This window comes from Salmo salar, chromosome 19 (genome assembly GCF_965601325.2).
Source record: "Salmo salar chromosome 19, fSalSal1, whole genome shotgun sequence".
NCBI classification, from domain to species: Eukaryota; Metazoa; Chordata; class Actinopteri; order Salmoniformes; family Salmonidae; genus Salmo; species Salmo salar.
In genome coordinates, this window is record NC_138309.1 from 13,242,955 (window position 1) to 13,265,881 (window position 22,927).

The following is a 22,927-nucleotide window of genomic DNA, read 5'->3' on the forward strand; positions in this document are numbered from 1 at the left end:
AGGTCATCAGCTGTGCACCACCGAAGGATTTCTGCACAAACTTTTCCAGGGACAAACTGTCCCAGGGAAGCTCATCTGCGTGCTCGTTGTCCTCACCAGGGTCTTGACCTGACTGCAGTTCTGCGTCGTAACCAACTTCAGTGGGCAAATGCTCACCTTCGATGGCTACTAGCACGCTGAAGAAGTGTGCTCTTCACAGATGAATCCCAGTTTCGATTGTACCGGGCAGATGCCAGACTGTGTATGGCGTCGTGTGGGCGAGCGGTTTACTGATGTCAGCGTTGTGAACAGAATGCCCCATGATGGCGGTAGTGTTATGGTATGGGCAGGCATAATCTACGGACAACGAACACAATTGCATTTTATCGATAGCAATTTGAATAGACAGAGATACCATGACAAGATCCTGAGGCCCATTGTCGTGCCATTCATCCACCGCCATCCCCTGATGTTTCAGCATGATAATACACAGCCCCATGTCGCAAGAATCTGTACACAATTCCTAGAAGCTAAAAATGTCCCAGTTTTTCCATGGCCTGCATACTCACCAGACATGTCACCCATTGAGCATGTTTGGGATGCTCTGGATCGACAGCGTGTTCCAGATCCCGCCAATATCCATCAACTTCGCATAGCCATTGAAGAGGAGTAGGACAACGTTCAACTCAATGCGAAGGAGATGTGTCACGCTGCATGAGGCAAATGGTGGTCACCAGATACTAAGTCGTTTTCTGATCCACACCCGTACCTTTTTTCTAAGGTATCTGTGACCAACAGATGCATATCTGTATTCCCAGTCATGTGAAATCCATAGATTTGGGCATAATACATTTATTTCAATTGACTGACTTCCTTATATGAACTGTAATTGTTGCATGTTATGTTTATAATTTTGTTCAGTATAGTTTGCCACAATAATGTACCAGTTTGTCAAGCTTCCTGGGTGTTTGTGTTTCAACCACATGAAAGCTTAGCATGTCAGTGGGGTTCTACCTCAATGCTGCACACACACACTTTTGATGAGGGAGCTAGGAAAGTCAGTTAAGATCAAATTCTTATTTACAATGACGGCCTACGCCAGCCAAACCCAGATGACGCTGGGCCAATTGTGCACCGCCCTATGGGACTCCCAATCACAGTCAGTTGTGATACAGCCTGGATTCAAACCAGGGTGTCTGCAGCAATACCTCTAGCACAGATGCAGTGCCTTAGACCTCTGCGCCACTCGGGAGCCCATGAGGGATGTCTGTGTGTGTAGTTTGTACTGTGTACAGTTTTTAAAACAAGGCATAAATGTGTTTTTCTAAATGGGATATTGGAAGAAAGATCTAGGCTTAATATTTGAAGGAAGGCCTATGAAAAATTAATGTCAACTGAATTAATGAATTCAACTGAGCATAAAGCTGGCTTCAGCTGCCAATCACTTAATCAAGTCAGAAATTAGAATTTAATTGTTTTACTTTTTATTTTACCTTTGTTTAACTAGGCAAGTCAGTTAAGAACAAATTCTTATTTTCAATGACTGCCTAGGAACAGTGGGTTAACTGCCTTGTTCAGGGGCAGAACAACAGATTTTTACCTTGTCAGCTCGGGGATTCGATCTTGCAACCTTTCGGTTACTAGTCCAAGGCTCCAACCACTAGGCTACCTGCCGCCCCGTATCTGTTTCTAACTACAGAAATGATTTCAGAACAATCTGAGATGGTGGATGTCATGACTTGCTGAAATGACATGGAATGACCCATGTGCAAAACATCACACTTGGACAGAATGTACCACATTGTCTTAATCATTTGACCTTTCTTCCACAACACAGGGAAGGTGACTGAAATGTCAGTATGACGTGGGCCTCCGGCATTTATTTTTAATGGCCTTGGGAAGCAGTCTGGGCCTGAAGGTGAGCAGGAAGATGACAGAAATCCCAACCAGGCAGAGGACAGGTACGATAAACAACAGGATGTACCAGTACACAGACTCCTCCTCACTCCCACCACATATTAAAGGGTCTAAAAACACCACTTTGTGTGTATTTTCTGTCAGATCCTGACATGAAATGTCTGAGAGGTCGATGATATTGACCGTTTTCGCCCTCTCAAACGTCCTGTACCAGTCCAACTGGCAGCAGTTGAAAGTGTTTCCATTAAGAAAAACAGTCTGTAGTTTCAAAGCTAATGTGTTAGCCTGATCTGAGGGGACAGTGTTCAGTTTGTTGTCCCTCAGGTCCAGCAGCCTCAGCTCAAGGCGTTGCAGTGAAGCAGGGAGCTGAGTAAGAGAGTTTCTGGAAATGTTCAAAGACTTCAAGTGGTGGAAAAGAGAGAAGTCAAAGTCTCTCAGGCCTGTGTTTCCCAATCCTAGATGGTGTAAAGTTCTGCTGAGGCCTACTATCGATCTTAGCCCAATGTTGAGTTCTGGGTTGTTAGACAGCTCCAGGTGTGTTAGAGGTGTCCCTGCGAACGCTGACGATGGCAGTCTCCCCAGGTTACACCCTGATAGGTGGAGCTGTCTCAGAGAGATGATGTTTCTCCAAACAACACAGTCTGATTGGTTACCCCCACCCCTGTTCCCACCCCCTTCCTCAAGGGGGCATATGCCAACTCTGTTAAAGCTGATATCCACAGAGCTGATGCTGGTGAGAGAGGAGAACAGTCTAGGAGGTAGACTCTGCAGGTCATTCTGGCTCAGGTTGAGATAGCTCAGTTTTCCTAACTCACTTAAACTACCTTGGTCAGCATGGAGCTCCGTCAATCTATTGTTGCTCACATCCAACTCATACAACGTCCCAGGAAGTTTTTCCAGTGTTAGATTTAAAACCTCGAGACAGTTTGACTGCATCCTGAGCCTGGCCAGGCTAGGCATTTTGCTGATAAACCCTTGGGGGAAGTAGCCCACCTGATTTCCACTCAGATCCAGCAGGTCTAGAGAGGAGATGTCACCGTGCAGGCTCTCGTCCCATAGCTGGGCTGTGACATTGGTCACGTTGCCCCTCAGGTTGAAGAACTGGACACTGTTGGTCCAGTTTGGATAGCCAGCGGTGTCTGCCAGGTGTTCGTAGAAGCTCACCCTGTTCTGGGACAGATAGAGGTTCCTCAGGCGGCTCTGGATGGGCAGGAAGGGGAAGAAAAGGAGGTTGTTGTTGGTGAGATCCAGGGTCTCCAGCTGGAAGGTTTCCTGGAGGTCCTGGTTGGCTATGAACCACTCAATGTTGTTGTGACTTGCGTTGAGCACCACGAGCTGGGTCATGTCGAAGTCCATCAGGCAGGCCAGGTGGTTGAAGGCCAGGTTTAGTCTCTGGAGCTTGTGCAGGTGGTCGAAGGCATCAACGATCTCAAACAGCATGTTCCTCTGCAGGTCCAGCTCCCTAAGCTGGTGGAGGTCGCTGAAGGAACTTTCGTCCAGCCTCAGCAGGAGGTTCCTGGAAAGGTTGAGGTACTCCAGGGACGTCATATTCTGGAGGAGGACCGAAGCTATGTCGTTCGTAAGCTGGTTTTCTGACAGATCCAGAACTTTGAGTCTAGACAGGGTGAGCAGTGCCCTGCTAGTTTCCTGGTATCCAACGTGAAGTTGATTGACAGCTAGATTGAGGCTCTCTAGATGAGGTGAGTTGTGAAAGAGTTTTGACCCCACTGTCTCCAAGCGGTTTTCTGCACAGCTTAGAGTGCGAAGGGAGATGTAGCGGGAGAGGGAGTCATCTTGTAGCATCTGAATGTGGTTATGGGTCAGGTGGAGTTCCTCTATGTTGTCCGGTAGGTCCCTCGGCACAGATGAGATCTCACTATCACTACAGAGAGCAATCTTTTGGGTCTGTAAAGAGAAAGGGAGAGAAATTCAGTGTATGCGAGATCAATACAATTTAAAATACTTCATTTTATGTGTTAAAATACTTTAAACAGCAAAGAAAAAAAGTATTATACCACAAATCAGACCAGAGAGTACACGAGGGTATACAAGTATTTCATGTATGCATGAACGGAAACCTTGAGAACCAGCCGTAGCAGCAGTTTCCATGATAGAATTACCTTTGCTTATATCTATTGTGGTAACTTATGCTCTCTCTTCCCTTCAGAAACCAGAGTATATGCTGCATGTCTTATGAAAATGTCAGAGGCACTTTTTCACAGCTTTCAGTGAGAACCACAAGCTCTGAAATTCATAATTCAAAGGAACTTTCTTTACCTGGTATTGTATGTTTATTATTTTTATTGAGAGTTACAGTGGGGCCTGAAATTATTGACACCCTTGATCAAGATGAGCAAAAATGACTGTATAAAATAAATATTTCAAACACTGAGTGAGCTATGTTGTAGGCTCCAAAAAACTGAGCCTTTTACTGAAATATTTTATGAGTTGAAGAACACATTGGGAGAGATTATAGACCAGGGGTATTCAACCGGAGGTCCGCAGCCCAAGAAACTGCAGGGGGTCCTCAAAAATAGTGCATAAAATAAAAGAATATCGCTAGCAATAATTTTGAATTATATACCTATAGTAGAAAAGGGGAGGATCTCTTATTTCTAATGATGTCAACTTATTTCTTAAAGTACCAATGCAGCCACTTTTATCTCAATATCAAATCATTTCTGGGTAACAATTAAGTACTTTACTGTGATTGTTTAAAATTAAAATGGTCAAAAAGAATCAAACATTTATTCTTAGCAAAGAGCAATTTCTCAAGCAAGAATTTTGCTAGGAATGTCTGGGAGTGGTTTGAGTGGGGAGAGGAAAACTAAAATGTGCTGTTATTGGCAGAGAGGCTTGGAACTCTTTCCTATTGGTCAATTAACTAATTCATCACATGGTGATGTCACCATGGAACGCCAAAACTCCCTCCCACCAAAACAGGCAGAAATTTCAGGCAAACAGCTCTTACACTAAAAGGGCATTATCATCATTTTCACAATTTCACAGTATTTTTACAGTTTCCCGTTGTGTATCAAGAATGGTCCACCACCCAAAGGATATCCAGCCAACTTGACAAAACTGTGGGAAGTCAACATGGGCCAGCATATCTGTGGAACGCTTTCTACACCTTGTAGTTCATGCCCCGACAAATTGAGGCTGTCTGAGGGCAAAAGGGGGTGCAACTCAATATCAGAAAGGTGTTCCTAATGTTTTGTACACTCAGTGTATATAAAACACAGAGAAATCACATTTTTGACTGCACTGGACCTTTAACTCCTAATATTGACCAAATTACAGTCATTGGAGCCAATTACACTCACACACCCATGAATAGGCTACCAATGCAGCCGCTGGATGCTGGTAAGTTTCCTTACCTTGGACATTCATTTTTGTGAACACATGGCTAAACTTTGTTTAACCAGCTAAACAGCTGCAACAGTGTTTGGAGTACCTTTCTATCTAATAGGCTATGTTAGAGTTTACACTTTTTCTTCCAATTATAATGTGGGGGGGTGGGTCAAAATAATGAAAAACTATCTACCAAGGCTATTCATGTTACTTCATTTACTTGATAAGACATTTTTGCTAAAGTATGATGGGGGGTCCCTGGGCCGCTGGTTTTCCTGGGTACCTTCATATTTTACAGTATATGGTTTTTTTTCTCTCATTTCGACGCCAAACACACCACTGGTGTGCTCTATTTTCATGTCATCTGACCAAAGCACCAATTCCAATCCAAGTGCCAACGCTGTTTAGCAAACTCCTGTCGTTTACATTTGTTGGATGACATGAAAATAGAGCTCTTTGGCCAGTTTTGGGTTTGGTGTCGATGAGAATGCATGAGCAGAAAATAACCCATAAAATATAGTGGTGGATTTTTGCTGTTAGTGGGCTATTTTGCTTCCACTGGTCATTGGGCCTTTGTTAAGGTCAACGACATCATGACCTATACCCAGTAACAAGATATTTTAGCCAAAAACCTGGTTGCCTCTGCCAGGAGTGGCTCTTCCAAATAAAATAAAATCACATTTTATTGGTCACATACACGTGTTTAGCAGATGTTATTGCGGGTGTAGCGAAATGCTTGTGCTTCTAGTTCAGACAGTGCAGCCATATCTAACAAGTAATATCTAACAATTTCACAACAAATACCTAACACACACAAATCTAAGTGAAGGAATGGAATTAAGAATATATAAATATATGGACGAGCAATGTCAGATCGGCATAGACTAAGATACAGTTCATAGTTTAGAATACAGTATATACATATGAGATGAGTAATGCAAGATATGTAAACATTATTAAAGTTACATTATTAAAAGTGACTAGTGTTCCATTAAAGTGGCCAATGATTTCCAGTCTGTGTATATAGGCAGGAGCCTCTCTGTGCCAGTGATGGCTATTTAACAGTCTGTTGGCCTTGAGATAGAAGCTGTTTTTCCAGTCTCTCAGTCCGAGCTTTGATGCTCATGTACTGACCTCGCCTTCTGGATGATAGCAGGGTGAACAGGCAGTGGCTCGGGTGGTTGTTGTCTTTGATGATCTTTTTGGCCTTCCTGTGACATTGGTGTCCTGGAGGGCAGGTAGTTTGCCCCCGGTGATGCGTTGTGCAGACCGCACCACCCTCTGGAGAGCCCTGCGGTTGTGGGTGGTGCAGTGCCGTACCAGGCAGTGATGCAGCCTGACAGGATGCTCTCAATTGTGCATCTGTAAAAGTTTGTGAGGGTTTTAGGTGACAAGCCAAATGTCTTCAGCCCCCTGAGGTTGAAGAGGCGCTGTTGCACCTTCTTCACCACACTGTCTGTGTGGGTGGAACATTTCAGTTTGTCAGTAATACAGTTGAAGTCGGAAGTTTACATGCACTTAGGTTGGAGTCATTAAAACTCATTTTTTCAACCACTCCACACATTTCTTGTTAACAAACTATGGTTTTGGCAAGTCGGTTAGGACATCTACTTTGTGCATGACACAAGTAATTTTTCCAACAATTGCTTACAGACAGATCATTTCACTTATAATTCATTGTATCACAATTCCAGTAGGTAAGAAGTTTACATACACTAAGTTGACTGTGTCTTTAAACAGCTTGGAAAATTCCAGAAAATTATGTCATGGCTTTAAAAGCTTCTGATAGGCTAATTGACATCATTTGAGTCAATTGGAGGTGTACCTGTGGATGTATTTCAAGGCCTACCTTCAAACTCAGTGCCTCTTTGCTTGACATCATAGGAAAATCAAAATAAATCAGCCAAGACCTCAGAAAAAAAATTGTAGACCTCCACAAGTCTGGTTCATCCTTGGCAGCAATATCCAAACACCTGAAGGTACCACGTTCATCTGTACAAACGATAGTACGCAAGTATTAACACCATGGGACCACACAGCCGTCATACCGCTCAGGAAGAAGACGTGTTCTGTCTCCTAGAGATGAACGTACTTTGGTGCAAAAAAATGCTAATCAATCCCAGAACAACAGCACAGTAAAACGACCTTGTGAAGATGCTGGAGGAAACAGGTACAAAAGTATCTATATCCATAGTAAAACAAGTCCTATATGGACATAACCTGAAAGGCTGCTCAGCAAGGAAGAAGTCACTGCTCCAAAACCGCCATAAAAAAGCCAGACTACGGGTTGCAACTGCACATGGCGACAAAGATCCTACTTTTTGGAGAAATGCCGTCTGGTCTGATGAAACAAAAATAGAACTGTTTATAATAATGACCATCGTTATGTTTGGAGGAAAAAGGGAGAGGCTTGCAAGCCGAAGAACACCATCCCAACCGTGAAGCATGGGGGTGGAAGCATCATGTTGTGTGGGTGCTTTGCTGCAGGAGGGACTGGTGCACATCCCAAAATAGATGGCATCATGAGGCAGGAAAATGATGTGGATATATTGAAGCAACATCTCAAGACATCAGTCAGGAAGTTAAAGCTTGGTCGCAAATGGGTCTTCCAAATGGACAATGACCCCAAGCATACTTCCAAAGTTGTGGCAAAATGGCTTAAGGACAACAAAGTCAAGGTATTGGAGTGGCCATCACAAAGCCCTGACTTCAATCCCATAGAAAATTAGGGCAGAACTGAAAAAGTGCATGCGAGCAAGGAGGCCTACAAATCTGACTCCGTTACACCAGCTCTGTCAGGAGGAATGGGTCAAAATTCACCCAACTTATTTTGGGAAGCTTGGGGAAGGCTCCCCGAAACGTTTGACCCAAGTTAAACAATTTAAAGGCAATGCTACCAAATACTAATTGAGTGTATGTAAACTTCTGACCCACTGGGAATGTGATGAAAGAAATAAAAGCTGAAATAAATAATTCTCTCTACTTTTATTCTGACATTTCACATTCTTAAAATAAAGTGGTGATCCTAACTGACCTAAGACAGGGAATTTTTACAAGGATTAAATGTCAGGAATTGTGAAAACTGAGTTTAAATGTATTTGGCTAAGGTGTATGTAAACTTCCGACTTCAACTGTATGTACACCGAGGAACTTAAAACTTTCCACCTTCTCCACTGCTTTCCCGTTGAAAGAGGGGTGCTCCCTCTCCTGTTTCTTGAAGTCCACGATCATCTTCTTTGTTTTGTTGATGTTGGGTGACTGGTGTCAGGAAAATAACCTCCCTCCCAAAGCCCTCACCTCCTCCCTGTAGGCTGTCTTGTCGTTGTTGGTAATCAAGCCTACTGCTGTTGTGTTGTCTGCAGACTTGATGATTGAGTTGGAGGCATGCATGGCTACGCAGTCATGGGTGAACAGGGAGTACAGGATGGGGCTGAGCACGCACCCTTGTGGGGCACCAGTGTTGAGGATCAGCGAAGTGGAGGTGTTGTTTCCTACCTTCACAACCTGGGGGCGGCCTGTCAGGAAGTCCAGGACCCAATTGCACAGGGCGGGGTTCAGAACCAGGGCCTCGAGGTTAATGATGAGCTTGGAGGGTACTATGGTGTTGAATGCTGAGCTGTAGTCAATGAACAACATTCTTACATAGGTATTCCTCTTGTCCAGATGGGATAGGTCAGTGTGCAGTGTGATGGCGATTGCATCGTCTGTGGACCTATTGGGGCGGTAAGCAAATTGAAGTGGGTCTAGGGTGACAAGTCAGGTGGAGGTGATATGATCCTTGACTGGTCTCTCAAAGCACTTCATGATGACAGAAGTGAGTGCTACGGGGCGATAGTCATTTAGTTCAGTTACCTTTGCATTCTTGGGTACAGGAACAATGGTGGCCATCTTGAAGCAAGACAATAACCCCAAGCACACAAAAAAATATTTAATTGGCCACTAAAGAAAATCAACAATTTTTGCAAAGGCCATCTGTCTCCGGATTTGAAACCCGTTGAAAACCAGTGGTTTGAATTGAAGAGGGCAGTCCATAAACGCAGATCGAATTATATCAAGGATCTAGAAAGATTCTGTATGGAGGAATGGTCTAAAATCCATCCCAATGTGTTCTCCAACTCATAAAACATTTTAGAAAAAGGCTCATTGCCCCTTATCCTCAGAAGGTGAAGTATTGAAAGGTATTGTCAATCATTTTAAACAATCTCTTTCGCTGAGCAATTGTATTAGTATAAAACATTTGCTCATCTTTATCAAGGGTGTCAATAATTTCAGACCGTCACCGTATACAATTTAGAAACCACTTAGAAAAGCTGTTATTCAATGTGCTACATGCCTATGAGTTTTATTATTGACCTGTGAAATATTCTCCATGTGTCTAAACATATCATTTTTATCAGTAAAATGGGTATTTTGATTTGTCTAGTTGATGACAATAGTTATTGTATTTTCTCACAAGATTCAGATTAGTATAGGCTCCTATCTTGTTGTAGATACACATTAAATATCAATGGTTGGCATTGTACTTTATTTATTGATTGCATATTTGGATTTCTGTGACTTCCAAAGTCAATCAAATTAATTTGTGACTTTACAAGTGTGCCACTCAATGTTATTTATATTATTATTATTATTGTTAATAGTATTATTATTTATATTATTCATAATAGAATACATGGGACATAAAAGTTTCCTACAGGATCCTTAAAACCCTAAAAGGTTCCTCAAGGAAAAGGTTCCAGGAGGCACCTTCAGAGGTTCCGCTGGTGTTGTAATCAGAGGAAGCCCTGAAGGTGCCTACAGGAACATTTTCTGTTTAGAGTGTATATTTTCTCCCTCTACACTCTAATAAGCTTGTTCAAGAAATGTAGCTCTTACCAGTCTGCAGAGGCTGTGGTGTGGGTGGCAGAGGGCAGGTATTAGCAGGCTCCACAGGGTCCAGATGGTGAGACAGACCAGGGTAGGGAGTAGGCCGTGGATGGGCATCTTAACATCCTCACTGTGGAGGAGAGAAGGGAAGCAGGAGAGGACTGAGACTCAGAAAAGGAGAGGTAATCTATGTCAGGGTTTCCCAAACTCAGTGGTGTGACAAACAAAAAATGTCCAGTCAGAGGAAGTCCTGTGGGCGAAAACAGCTTGTTGATGAGAGGTCGAAGGAGAATGGCAAGAATAGTGCAAGTTACCAGACGGGCCACAAACAAATAACGGCGCAGTACAACAGTGGTGTGCAGAACGACATCTTGGAATGCACAACTCGTCGGTCCTTGTCACAGATGGGCTATTGATAGGCTATTACAGCAGACGACCACACCAGGTTCCACTCCTATCAGCTGAAAACAAGAAGAAGCGGTTCCAGTGGGCACGTGATCACCAACACTGGACAATTGAAGAGTGGAAAAACATCCCCTGGTCTGACAAATCTCGGCTCCTGTTGCGTCATGCTGATGGCAGTGTAAGGATTTGGCGTAAGCAGTATGAGTCCATGGCCCCAACCTGCCTGGTGTCAACTGTACAGACTGGTGGTTTAATGGTGTGGGGAATGTTTTCCTGGCCCACGTTAGTTCCCTTGATACCAATGCCACAAAGAATTCAGGCTGTTCAGGAGGCAAGAGGGGGGGGGGGGGGGGATCTGACCTGGTACTAGATGGCTGTACCTAATAAACTGGCCTATTGAGTGTATGCCAGACAATATAACACCAACGCAGTCTCTCAACCATAAAAACAGAATAACAGCTGTATATCGCAGTTATCTTTTAACATTGATAAAGCGTTCAATTAATTATTTTTATCCTGTAACCATTAAATCTGATCAATACTGTACTGTAATACTGTATATACCGAAAGTTAAAAAGGTATTCGCACTCAAACCATGAAAATGAATAACCCAAGGAGGCTGAGACGCAAAAAGAATATACTTAATTTAATACATGCTTGTCTGAAACGTAAGTTATTTTATGTTTTATTTTTAACACATTTCACTGTCACCCTTTGTATTCTTTTAAATTGATTAAATTAAGTAGGCCTATATAATTTTTGCATCTCAGCCTCCTTGGGTTAGTCCTTATCATGGTTTGAGTGCGACTACCTTTTGAACTCTCCACTACTGTAGTAATCAAATACATTAATTAGGAATAATATATAAATCCAAAATATTGAATTGACATATTACATATCTGAACAGATAATGCACAGTATAATGCTTTACAATGCGTTTACTAATAGTAAAATAAACAAATAAAGTTTTATCAATTTATAAGCAGATTGAGAAATACAACGAATTAGCATAGACTGTATAACGATAAGGATATTAAGCTACAAAGTAACATTCCTTGACTTATGAACATGAATGACAATACATTCAAAGTCACACTTTCTGTTCTGATATTACAAGCACGTACTGAGAAGTGTGCCATTTGCGCTGATGTTATTCATTACTTTGCCAGACGCTGTTGAGTGTAGATAAGTCACACACAGGTTGAGTAAGTGCACAGTGCGCCATGCATCTACTACTTACGCTGGTGGTTAGGTGTGTGTTATTCAAGCCACTGACGGTTGAGCTCCTGACCATATTCTCTGGTTTGTTCGACGCAGCGTCGGTCGGTAAATTGGTTCTCATCTATGTGCAGCGCTGTGTGTTCTCTACATAGCGGAGCGGTGCTTTTAGTATTTGCGGAAGCAGTCAAGCAACGGAAACCAAAGTCACATGGACAAGCAAGATCATACATATAGGTTCGCAGGCCTAGGTCAGGGACATGCGTGTCCTGTACTGCATACACATATTGCATTGGAACTAGAAGATTCCCTGTATTTTTTATGTGATGCATGTGATGCATTTGCAGATAATAGACTTACATCAAATGCAACTTTCTCACCTATCTGTTTCTATTTGGGAATTCTGGGTTAAAATACTGTTGCAATGTGAAGCACTTCATCATCTCACAAAAAACGGGTATAATTGGAAACCTGCCATCCACACCATGATTTGTGTGTGCATGTGTTTGTGTAGGCATATCTTGTCTACTACGAAAAACTACTGACAAAACCCCATTCTCACCTCTCACTCTCCAACTCCTGTTTCTGAACATCAGATACTACAGAGAGGAAACCACTCAACACTCACACCCTTCCTGCCTAGCTGACACTTTTGCAACAGCCAAGGGAACGATTTGATTCTTTGCAATTTGTTCAGCTACTTTGACACGTCATACTGACATTTACACTGTAAATACTCAACCAGCCCTCTCATTTACCATGAACCATTGGAAGAGAAACACAGCTTTTTTTTCAGTAGCCTAGTATCTGCTGGTGGTCTTACTGACCATGACATACGAATTTACCACAAAACAGATTAAAATTGGTGCAGCCCATGCGCTCTCTCTCTCCACACACACACACACACATTGAGAAAGTACAAGTAATTACGTTTAATTCTGCGGCCTACAGCATAGTTTGTGTCGTGTATTTTCCCATAGTTCTGGAATTAGAATAGGGAATTAGAATCAGGAAGTGATGGAGCTGCCATCGCAGCGGTGATTTGTTGGGGCTTCCTTCCTGTTTTCATGCAATGAATCCTCTCCTCTCAGAGATAACCTGCAGAGTTCTGTCCTACTATCCAGGTCTGTACCCAAACAATTTGAACTTCTACTTTTTAAAATTCCACTTCTCTAAAAACAAGTCTCTCGCCGATGCCGCTTGCTATAGACCACCCTCTGCCCCCAGCTGTGCTCTGGACACCATATGTGAACTGATTGCCCCCATCTATCTTCAGAGATCGTGCTGCTAGGTGACCTAAACTGGGACATGCTTAACACCACGGCCATCCTACAATCTAAGCTTGTTGCCCTCAATCTCACACAAATTATCAATGAACCTACCAGGTACAACCCCAAAGCCGTAAACATGGGCACCCTCATAGATATCATCCTAACCAACTTGGCCTCTAAATACACCTCTGCTGTTTTCAGCCAAGATCTCAGCGATCACTGCCTCATTGCCTGTATCCGTAATGGGTCAGCGGTCAAACGACCTCCACTCATCACTGTCAAACACTCCCTGAAACACTTCAGCGAGCAGGCCTTTCTAATCGACCTGGCCCGGGTATCCTGGAAGGATTTTGACCTCATCCTGTCAGTAGAGGATGCCTGGTTATTCTTTAAAAATGCCTTCCTCACCATCTTAAATAAGCATGCCCCATTCAAGAAATGTAGAACCAGGAACAGATATAGCCCTTGGTTCTCTCCAGACCTGACTGCCCTTAAACAGCACAAAAACATCCTGTGGCGTTCTGCATTAGCATCGAACAGCCCCCGTGATATGCAACTTTTCAGGGAAGTTAGCAACCAATATACATAGGCAGTTAGAAAAGCCAAGGCTAGTTTTTTCAAGCAGAAATTTGCTTCCTGCAACACAACCTCAAAAAAGTTCTGGGACACTGTAAAGTCCATGGAGAATAAGAGCACCTCCTCCCAGCTGCCCACTGCACTGAGGCTAGGAAACACTGTTACCACTGATAAATCCACTATAATTGAGAATTTCAATAAGCATTTTTCTACGGCTGGCCATGCTTTCCACCTGGCAACCCCTACCCCGGTCAACAGCATTGCACCCCCCACAGCAACTCTCACAAGCCTTCCCCATTTCTCCTTCTACCAAATCCAGTCAGCTGATGTTCTGAAAGAGCTGCAAAATCTGGACCACTACAAATCAGCCGGGCTAGACAATCTGGACCCTTTCTTTCTAAAATTATTTGCTGAAATTGTTGCAACCCCTATTACTAGCCTGTTCAACCTCTCTTTCGTGTCATCTGAGAATCCCAAAGATTGGAAAGCAGCTGCGGTCATCCCCCTCTTCAAAGGGGGGGACAATCTTGACCCAAACTACTACAAACCTATATCTATCATACCCTGCCTTTGTAAGGTCTTCGAACGCCAAGTTAACAAACAGATTACCGACCATTTCGAATCCTACCGTACCTTCTCCATTATGCAATCTGGTTTCAGAGCTGGTCATGGGTGCACCTCAGCCACGCTCAAGGTCCTAAACGATATCTTAACTGCCATTGATAAGAAACAATACTGTGCAGCCGTATTCATTGACCTGGCCAAGGCTTTCGACTCTGTCAATCACCACATCCTCATCAGCAGACTCAACAGCCTCGGTTTCTCAAATGATTGCCTCGCCTGGTTCACCAACTATTTTTCAGATAGAGTTCAGTGTGTCAAATCGGAGGGCCTGTTGTCTGGGGCTCTGGCAGTCTCTATGGGGGTGCCACAGGGTTCAATTCTTGGGCCAACTCTTTTCTCTGTATACATCAATGATGTCACTCTTCCTGCTGGTGAGTCTCTGATCCACCTCTACGCAGACGACACCATTCTGTATACTTCTGGCCCTTCTTTGGACACTGTGTTAACTACCCTCCAGACGAACTTCAATGCAATACAACTCTCCTTCCGTAGCCTCCAACTGCTCTTAAATACAAGTAAAACTAAATGCATGCTCTTCAACCGATCGCTGCCTACACCTGCCCGCCCGCCCAGCATCACTACTCCGGAAGGTTCTGACTTAGAATATGTGGACAACTACAAATACCTAGGTGTCTGGTTAGACTGTAAACTCTCCTTCCAGACGCACATCAAGCAACTCCAATCCAAAGTTAAATCTAGAATTGGCTTCCTATTTCGCAACAAAGCATCCTTCACTCATGCTGCCAAACATACCCTTGTAAAACTGACTATCCTACCGATCCTCGACTTTGGTGATGTCATTTACAAAATAGCCTCCAACACCCTACTCAACAAATTGGATGCAGTCTATCACAGTGCCATCCGTTTTGTCACCAAAGCCCCATATACTACCCACCACTGCGACCTGTACGCTCTCGTTGGCTGGCCCTCGCTTCATACTCGTCGCCAAACCCACTGGTTCCAGGTCATCTACAAGACCCTGCTAGGTAAAGTCCCGCCTCATCTCAGCTCGCTGGTCACCATAGCAGCACCCACCCGTAGCACACGCTTCAGCAGCTGTATTTCACTGGTCACCACCAGGGCCAATTCCTCCTTTGGCCGCCTCTCCTTCCAGTTCTCTGCTGCCAATGACTGGAACGAACTAAAAAAATCTCTGAAACTGGAAACACTTATCTCCCTCACCAGCTTTAAGCACCAGCAGTCAGAGCAGCTCACAGATCACTGCACCTGTACATAGCCCATCTATAAATAGCCCAAACAATTACCTCATCCCCTACTGTATTTATTTATTTATTTTGCTCCCTTGCACCCCAGTATTTCTACTTTGCACATTCACCTACTGCAAATCTACAATTCCAGTGTTTTTAATTGCTATATTGTATTGACTTCGCCACCGTGGCCTTTTAATTGCCTTTACCTCCCTTATCTCACCTCATTTGCTCACATTGTATATAAACTTGGTTTTGTACTGTATTATTGACTGCATGTTTGTTTTACTCCATGTGTAACTCTGTGTTGTATGTGTCGAACTGCTTTGCTTTATCTTGGCCAGGTCGCAGTTGTAAATGAGAACTTGTTCTCAACTTGCCTACCTAGTTAAACAAAGGTAAAACAAGATAAGCATTCCGCAAACATTATTTTGTTGAAATATAATTTGATCTCTGAGAAATTAAGCTAATTGATTGCACCCAAATTGGCCACTTTTAATTTATAGGATTCATTATAATATTCAATAATTATAGTACCAAATTATTTTCTAACAATGAGTAAGACATGAGAAATCCTCACATCAATCCCAACCCAGCAACGAGTATATAGTATCAGTTCTCTATGTTTGACAGGTAGTTTGGAGTTGCGACTCTGAGTATTGTTTCTTCATCCTATGTAATGTATTCTCAGTGAATTTGGTGTCGTCTCCCCCCACCCCCCGTTCATAGAAATTAGTAATTGAAGTTGTTAGGTTACAAACCTAACAAAACCTTTCTCCTGATATTACCATATCCAATGCAAGTCAATGGTACCTATATTAGCATTTTTGCGCTTCATATCCAAATCATCTATAAGTCACATCATTTACATTTTTAAATACTTTAGGATGATTTGGAGATTAAGCGTAAAAATGCTAATATAGGTACCAGGATGTAGGATGGGACATACAGTGCCTTCGAAAAGTATTCACATCCGTTGACTTTTCTAAATGTGTGAATACTTATGTAAATTAGATATTTCTGGATTTAATTTTCAATAAATTAGCAAAAATGTGTAAAACATGTTTTCACTTTGTCATTATGGGGTATTGTGTGTAGATGGGTAATTAAAAAAAAAATATTGAATCCATTTTGAATTCAGTCTGTAACACAACAAAATGTGGAATAAGTCAAGGGATATGAATACTTTCTGAAGGCACTGTAAAACCAACAACTTCAATGACTAATTTATCTGAACAGAAGAAAAAAAACATCACCAAAACCACTGAGAATACATTACATAAGACGAAGAAACAATACTCAGAGCTGCAACTCCATACTACCCGTCAAACATGGAGAACTGATACTATATAACCATTGTTGGGTTGGGATTAGCGTGGGGGGGTCAGTGGGTGGCGTTTGACCATGTCTTTGGATTCTTCATGTCTTACTCATTGTTAGAAAAGTTTGGTCCAAATTGGATGTTAGGTACTACAGTATATTTATTGAATATTATATGAATGCTATAAATTAAAATGGCCAATTTGGGTGCAGTCAATTAGCTTCATTTTAAAGAGATTAAATTATATTTAAACCAAATAATGTTTCCGGAATGCTTATGTTAACTGTTTGTAACTACAGAAACGATTTCAGAACAATCTGAGATGGTGGGTGTTGAAATCCTCTTTCTGGTGCGTTTTGAGGAGGAACGATATCAATGCAATTCCAAGGCAGAAATAAACGTTTCCTTACAAAGCAATTGAGTTTAGGTCAGTAATTAAAACGTTTACATTAGGAGAGAGTGGGGTAAGTTGAGCCACCGCTGTTTCTAGGAAACCATACACAAAATGAATAATTTGACCAAATATTTAGAAAGAGGTCATCATTTCATGGACTCTGTGAAGGAAGAAACCACGTTGAAAAAGTAGTAAGCAAGTTAGATCCAAAAAATGGATTTTCACCAAGTCAAATAAATGTTTTATGTTAGAGGTTTCATGATGCTTGTATCATAACCAACGTGGGTTAAGTTGAGCTAATGGCCTTGGGTTAATTTGAGCTAATGACCATGGGGTAAATTGAGCCAATGGTTGAGCCAATGGCAAGATGAGCAAATTAAAAGTGTTTTCTTCCCAGGTCGCTTTTTATAATAAAATAATGATATATATATTTTTGTTGCCTGTTTTGCATGTTATTTTTGCATTAATACGTGTCAGATATCAGTTTGCGTGTCACATATAAAGCTGCATAAAAACATGGTCTCCTTTTTGCTTTCTTGAGTAAGGCAGCTCCTAAATGCAGGTGTTTCAGCCTATCTTAGTGCTTTCTGTGGTGGAGGGGCAGCCAGCGGAAAATACAGAGCATAGGGATTAGTAATCTTCTCTAGTTGCGCTGTGATTGGCTCAGTGTTCTGTCACTCACCGGGACACAATGTCACCGAAATCTACAGGGAGAGCTAGTAAATTCAAGCCCCCTTGGGATCTGCCATAGATTTACATTAGAAGTGCCCATCCAAGAAGGCTCAAGGTCATTGGCCACAGATAAAAGGACGTCAAATCACATATCTACCGTAGCTTTGATTGGACTGATCATGTCAGCATTATACTTTCAAAATCGTAGCTAGCAAGCTAGACAAGCACTCATCATGAATCATATCAACAATCTACTGGCAAATCCTTTCCAATCCTTGTCATATGAAGAGAAATTATAGATAAAAAGGTATCAGTACTTATCAGCCATTGGACATAAACATTACAAAACAAGTTTGAAATCTCAAATTCAACAATGAGTAGTTTGCAAAACAATCGCTATTGTCCTTCCCCTGCTATTCAGTGGAGAGGGTGTGTGTGGTCCAAGTCTGGGTTTAAGAGTCTCTTTTCCAAGATTAAAAGGATAAACATTCACACATAACACCATTGGTCAGAAAAGGTTGAATATATTGACCATGCTGTCAATACAGCATGACTTCTGCTGCGTTCAAAACAACTGGAAACACGGAACTGGGAAAACTACCTCAGACTGGGAAAATACGTTGAAGTCAGGAACTCGGGCCTCTTTCTAGAGCTCAGACCTGAAGATCACTGATGTCATGATTCAACCTTGTTTTTTTCAGAGTTCCCAGTTGTCTTGAAAGCACCATAAATCCAGAGAATGCCAGACCTTGATGGCAAAGTTTCATGAAAAAATTGGCACACAAAAAGGACCGCTGCGCCACCTTCCTGTTCAAGTGATCACAGCACAAAAATGTATTCTATGCTGCTGCATAAATGATGTAATATACCAGGGAGATATGTATACTGTAGCTAAGAAAGTAATTCTAAGTGTATGTTATATAGTAAGCTGTTAGTAGCCCATTTGCCTCACCGTAATAACTTGGTCCCTTTCCCCCTCATAACTTAGCCTACTGTTCTGACTTGGTGGTGCACGTGTAGCCTATAGCCTGTTTTTAGAGAAACGTCATCATCAAATTTTGTAAGAGCTTTCATTGTCTGCTTATATGCCCCCTTTATTTATCCTACGGTTCTGACTTGATGTACAGGGAGAATACTGTAAGAACGGCCCATGTTCTGAATTCTGTCCCTGTACATTTTAAAAGTGCTGAACAAATAGTTATATTGACCTCGTCCATCTTAGCTCGCTCATGAATGTCTTAATCGAAATTACGGATTGCCTCTTATCCGCTCATCGTTCACTTATGCCATCGTTTGTACATCTCAATTGTCAGTAGAAACCACATTTGTTTAAGCAAGTCAGCCATATCAGCTATGTTTTTTATAAGGCTGTAAATGAGGCTGAATTAACTGTTTCGCTGCCAGACAAGGCTCCGCTGATAGCCAGGTGTAGGGGTGGTAAGGATTCACTCCATGGTGCTGAAAAGAAAGCTCTGCTGTTGGGACAGCTTTATGTAGGCCCTAACAGTTTGTGGGCACCGTTTGTCACCGTTATAGTGCAATTAATGTATTGTTTAGTGTTGTGTTGTGTAGTTGCTATGCTGTCATGCATCTAAACATTTTTTGGGGTTTGCCACACCAAGATTTACATGCTAAAATCCCCACTACCCAGGCGTAATGCAAGGCATTATTGCTGGGATATGAGGTAACAACAGGGCCTGGCCTATGTTATAGTGTAAAAAAATGACAAAGTGTTTGTTAGATATTAAACTTCTGTTAAATGATGCTTAAAATTATTAAAAGACAAAAACGTAATTGCGATTATGTTGAATTAGATAGACATGGTTTTAAAAATGTAGTGGTAATATTTTATTTGGTACAGAAATTTGTAGGCGGCTTAACTTACCCTGTCCAGCGGCTCAACTTACCACATAACTTCTGCCAAGAGACCATATTTTTTTGGACAAGCTATGTTTTCAAAGCTGTAATGTTAACATGAGTTCTGATTATGTAACCCCACTCTCCTCTACATGTGGTGATTTCTCATATTGACGAAACATAAAACAAACATCCTGCTAAAATAAACCAGATGTGATAAATAACTGCGTGCTATACATTTTTCGGAAGCCAGTCAGGATTTCCCATAAATTTGCTGGACCTTTTTGCATTGTTATAATCTGATGGCGCAATGTGTAGTTGGTTCCCTGCCTCTAAGGGCCTATGTTGGCCTATTGTGTGCGCATGATGTGTGTATGTGTGTGCAGAAGTCTTGTGATGCAAACTGTTGCTAAAAGTGGCCGAGGAAACATGAAATTTCCTGTTTTGTTGAGATGTGCAGCAACTGCCCAGTTCTTTATCTCAGAAAAGAGGGGTTGGCCTCGAGTCGCATTTGTGAGGCACAGCTACAACATTGGCCACAGGGACCGCATCCAGTATTCCACCAATATGGCTTTGAAAGGTACAATTTTAGTATAAAAGTGTGTTAGACTACGGCACAACTTTATCCTTCACATTTGCTATGTTGTCAGTCCTATGTACTGAACTAAGAGCAGTTAAAGGTTATGGATTTCCTAAAAGTATTGTGCTTTCACTGTGTTTAAAACTGACAATCACTATGCTCCGTACAAATAAACCTGCCTAAAGTGACGCACCAATTAACACCTGAGGAAATAAATGACATAGCTCAGAAAGCATTAACAACCTGTCTCAGGAGACACAGTCGTTCAACACACACACACACACACACACACACACACACACACACACACACACACACACACACACACACACACACACACACACTCTGTAAGTTGCTTTGGACTGCACCCCAGTAAAGAAACAGTCAACTGGCACACGGGCCACATTTCACGATCGGCACATGGGCCAAAATAATAAAAGTATGTAAGAAACAGCACATACCTTTATCTTCATGCTCTTCACTTCAGCTCTAGTTTAGTGTATGCTTGTATACCTTTAACCTCATCTGGTCATCTGGGCATGATGTGATGAAACGTGTGTCTTCCATAGCTCTAGGTTGAAGATGACAAAGGTTAAGACAACGGGATTCTAATATAGCATAGCTCTTTGCAACAATGGGACCAGTTTTCTAGTTAGCAACAGCGCTGGTAGTTAACAACGGTGCTGGTCCCAAATTTGTGACGACGTTGACTTAACCTGTATGTTTTCGACTTAGCTGCTTCCTGTCCTCCATTGCAGATGTAATCTCCTCCTCCAGTCCGGTGTCCCTCCTGAGATGGTCCTCATAAGTGAGCCTACGAGTGGAGAAATTACAAATTACAAATGGATTGAATTACATGTACATTTAATAAAATAATGGTTTGGTTAAATTAACCAGTCATTAATTCAGTCCAAATTTAAAGCCAAAGTTGAGTATTTTATTTTTGCTCACACTGAAAGTAGTCTATGAGCCAGGTGAAACTGTAATCCACAGCCACTACAAACTTCAGCTAACCTTAGCCACAGCTCGCTAACAATCAATGGAAGGGATAGGGGCAACCGGTTGATTTCAGTGAATATAAAAAATCCTCTTCATGTTCTTAGCCTACATTGGAAAGTACATAGACTTTTAGTTTATTAAAAAATAAGCAACCTGCCATGTAGACAGTAGACACCCATATAATTAAATAGAAATGCAGAATCCAGCAGAGGGGAAACCCATTTTCACAAAATACTTTTATGATGAGACAACTTAACCTTTACAGAAAGCCAGCAAAAGTCTAAATAAAAATAGCAGACTTTACGCTTTAGGCCTACTCCACAGGCAGCAGTTTTTCAAAATGGCCACCAACCATCTCAATGGGACCAAATTAGGCCTAGGGCTACTAAGAGTGGTTTAAATGGCAACAACTACTGAATGGCTTAAATAGCTTGAGATGGTCTGGAAGACCAAATAAAATGAAACAGATATCAGAACAGTGAATTACAGTCAAATAGCGAATTCATCCTTTAGACAGCTGAATCAACACACATTATCTTTAAAAGTTTTACTTTACCAAACAACCACACAGTTGTAAACCTCTAAAGTAGTTACACGAGAAAATGCCGTATTATTATGTTTCTTAATCACTGCACCACACAGACCTTAGGCCTTGCTACTTAAAACAAAGTTACAGAATAAAAACCTTGGCAAAAAACAGAATCCTATAGATCTAGTCGGAGACCGGGGCACAAAGTAACACAGGGCACAAAGTAAAAACTAAATTCTACATTGCTAGGAAGTTTTGCTTAAATCCATGAATTAAAAAAAAAAATGAATTGACAAGAAAAATCATTTCTGGCCTAATTCTAAATATTCTTGCTGCCACAAATTTTTTATTATTGACCTGTGCAACATTCCCCATGAAGGCTATCTAATCATAAATCATTTTGATCAGTAAGAAGAGATCTTTTGATTGGTATAGTTTATGACAATAATTATTGTTGTATTGTCTCACAACCCCTTACCTAAAATGCAGTGGTATTTTATATGGTATTTACAGTAGACACATTCACATAATATCACTAAACAGGGATTGGATCAATTTCCCAAAAAGGAACTGTTATCATGGTCGAATTGCCGGCCAGGGGGACCCCCATGATTGTGTCAGTCTCACTCAGATATCATATAAAAAAATGGCAAACATTTCCGTAGTCCGGGAAGGAGGGTTGCTGATGGGGCTAAAAGCATCTTATATAAAATGTATTCATTTTGGCTACTCCGTTTTTGGTCAATATGATATGACTACAAGATTAAATTAAGAATTTATCATTTATAATTAGTGTATGTTCATCCAAATATCAGTTTAAAATCAGAAATCTTTTCAATAACCCCTAATTTTTACAATTGAAGCCAGTAACCAGGTTTCGTTCCAACCATTTCATGCAGATTAATTACCTGACGCATGAAAAAAGTCAAGTCCGGGCTGATGGAAACAGGAAATGCCGGTACAATTTTATAAATGTCGACAGACAATTTGTTCGTCTGACATGGTGGGATCTTTTTGTGTCGGTGGTTGTATTTGATTAACATTTTAGTAAAAGTATGCATTTCAGCAAACAAAGAAAGGCACCCAACTACAGAGAACAAACATACGTACAAGGCAGGCGTTTCCTAAATTACATTTTTTGAAGTATTGGCCTTGGGCGA

General features: G+C 41.7%; 1 protein-coding gene across 3 annotated transcripts; it reads right to left on the bottom strand.

The window, feature by feature from the left end:
* Nucleotides 1–1,440: 1,440 nt before the first annotated feature.
* Nucleotides 1,441–20,832, bottom strand: nrros (negative regulator of reactive oxygen species). 3 transcript variants are annotated; one of them, XM_014157306.3, is made up of 3 exons: nucleotides 20,701–20,832; nucleotides 10,123–10,243; nucleotides 1,441–3,801 (listed from the first exon to the last, which is right to left on the bottom strand). In XM_014157306.3, exons 2-3 carry the CDS (start codon nucleotides 10,228–10,230, stop codon nucleotides 1,834–1,836), a joined length of 2,076 nt encoding a protein of 691 aa, XP_014012781.1. In that variant the 5' UTR covers nucleotides 10,231–10,243; nucleotides 20,701–20,832; the 3' UTR covers nucleotides 1,441–1,833. The 3 variants fall into 3 exon arrangements, with proteins under 3 accessions (XP_014012781.1, XP_014012778.1, XP_082821755.1); XM_014157303.3 differs by lacking the exon at nucleotides 20,701–20,832 and adding an exon at nucleotides 11,759–11,980; XM_082965629.1 differs by lacking the exon at nucleotides 20,701–20,832 and adding an exon at nucleotides 6,382–6,609.
* Between the last annotated feature and the right edge of the window lie 2,095 nt (nucleotides 20,833–22,927).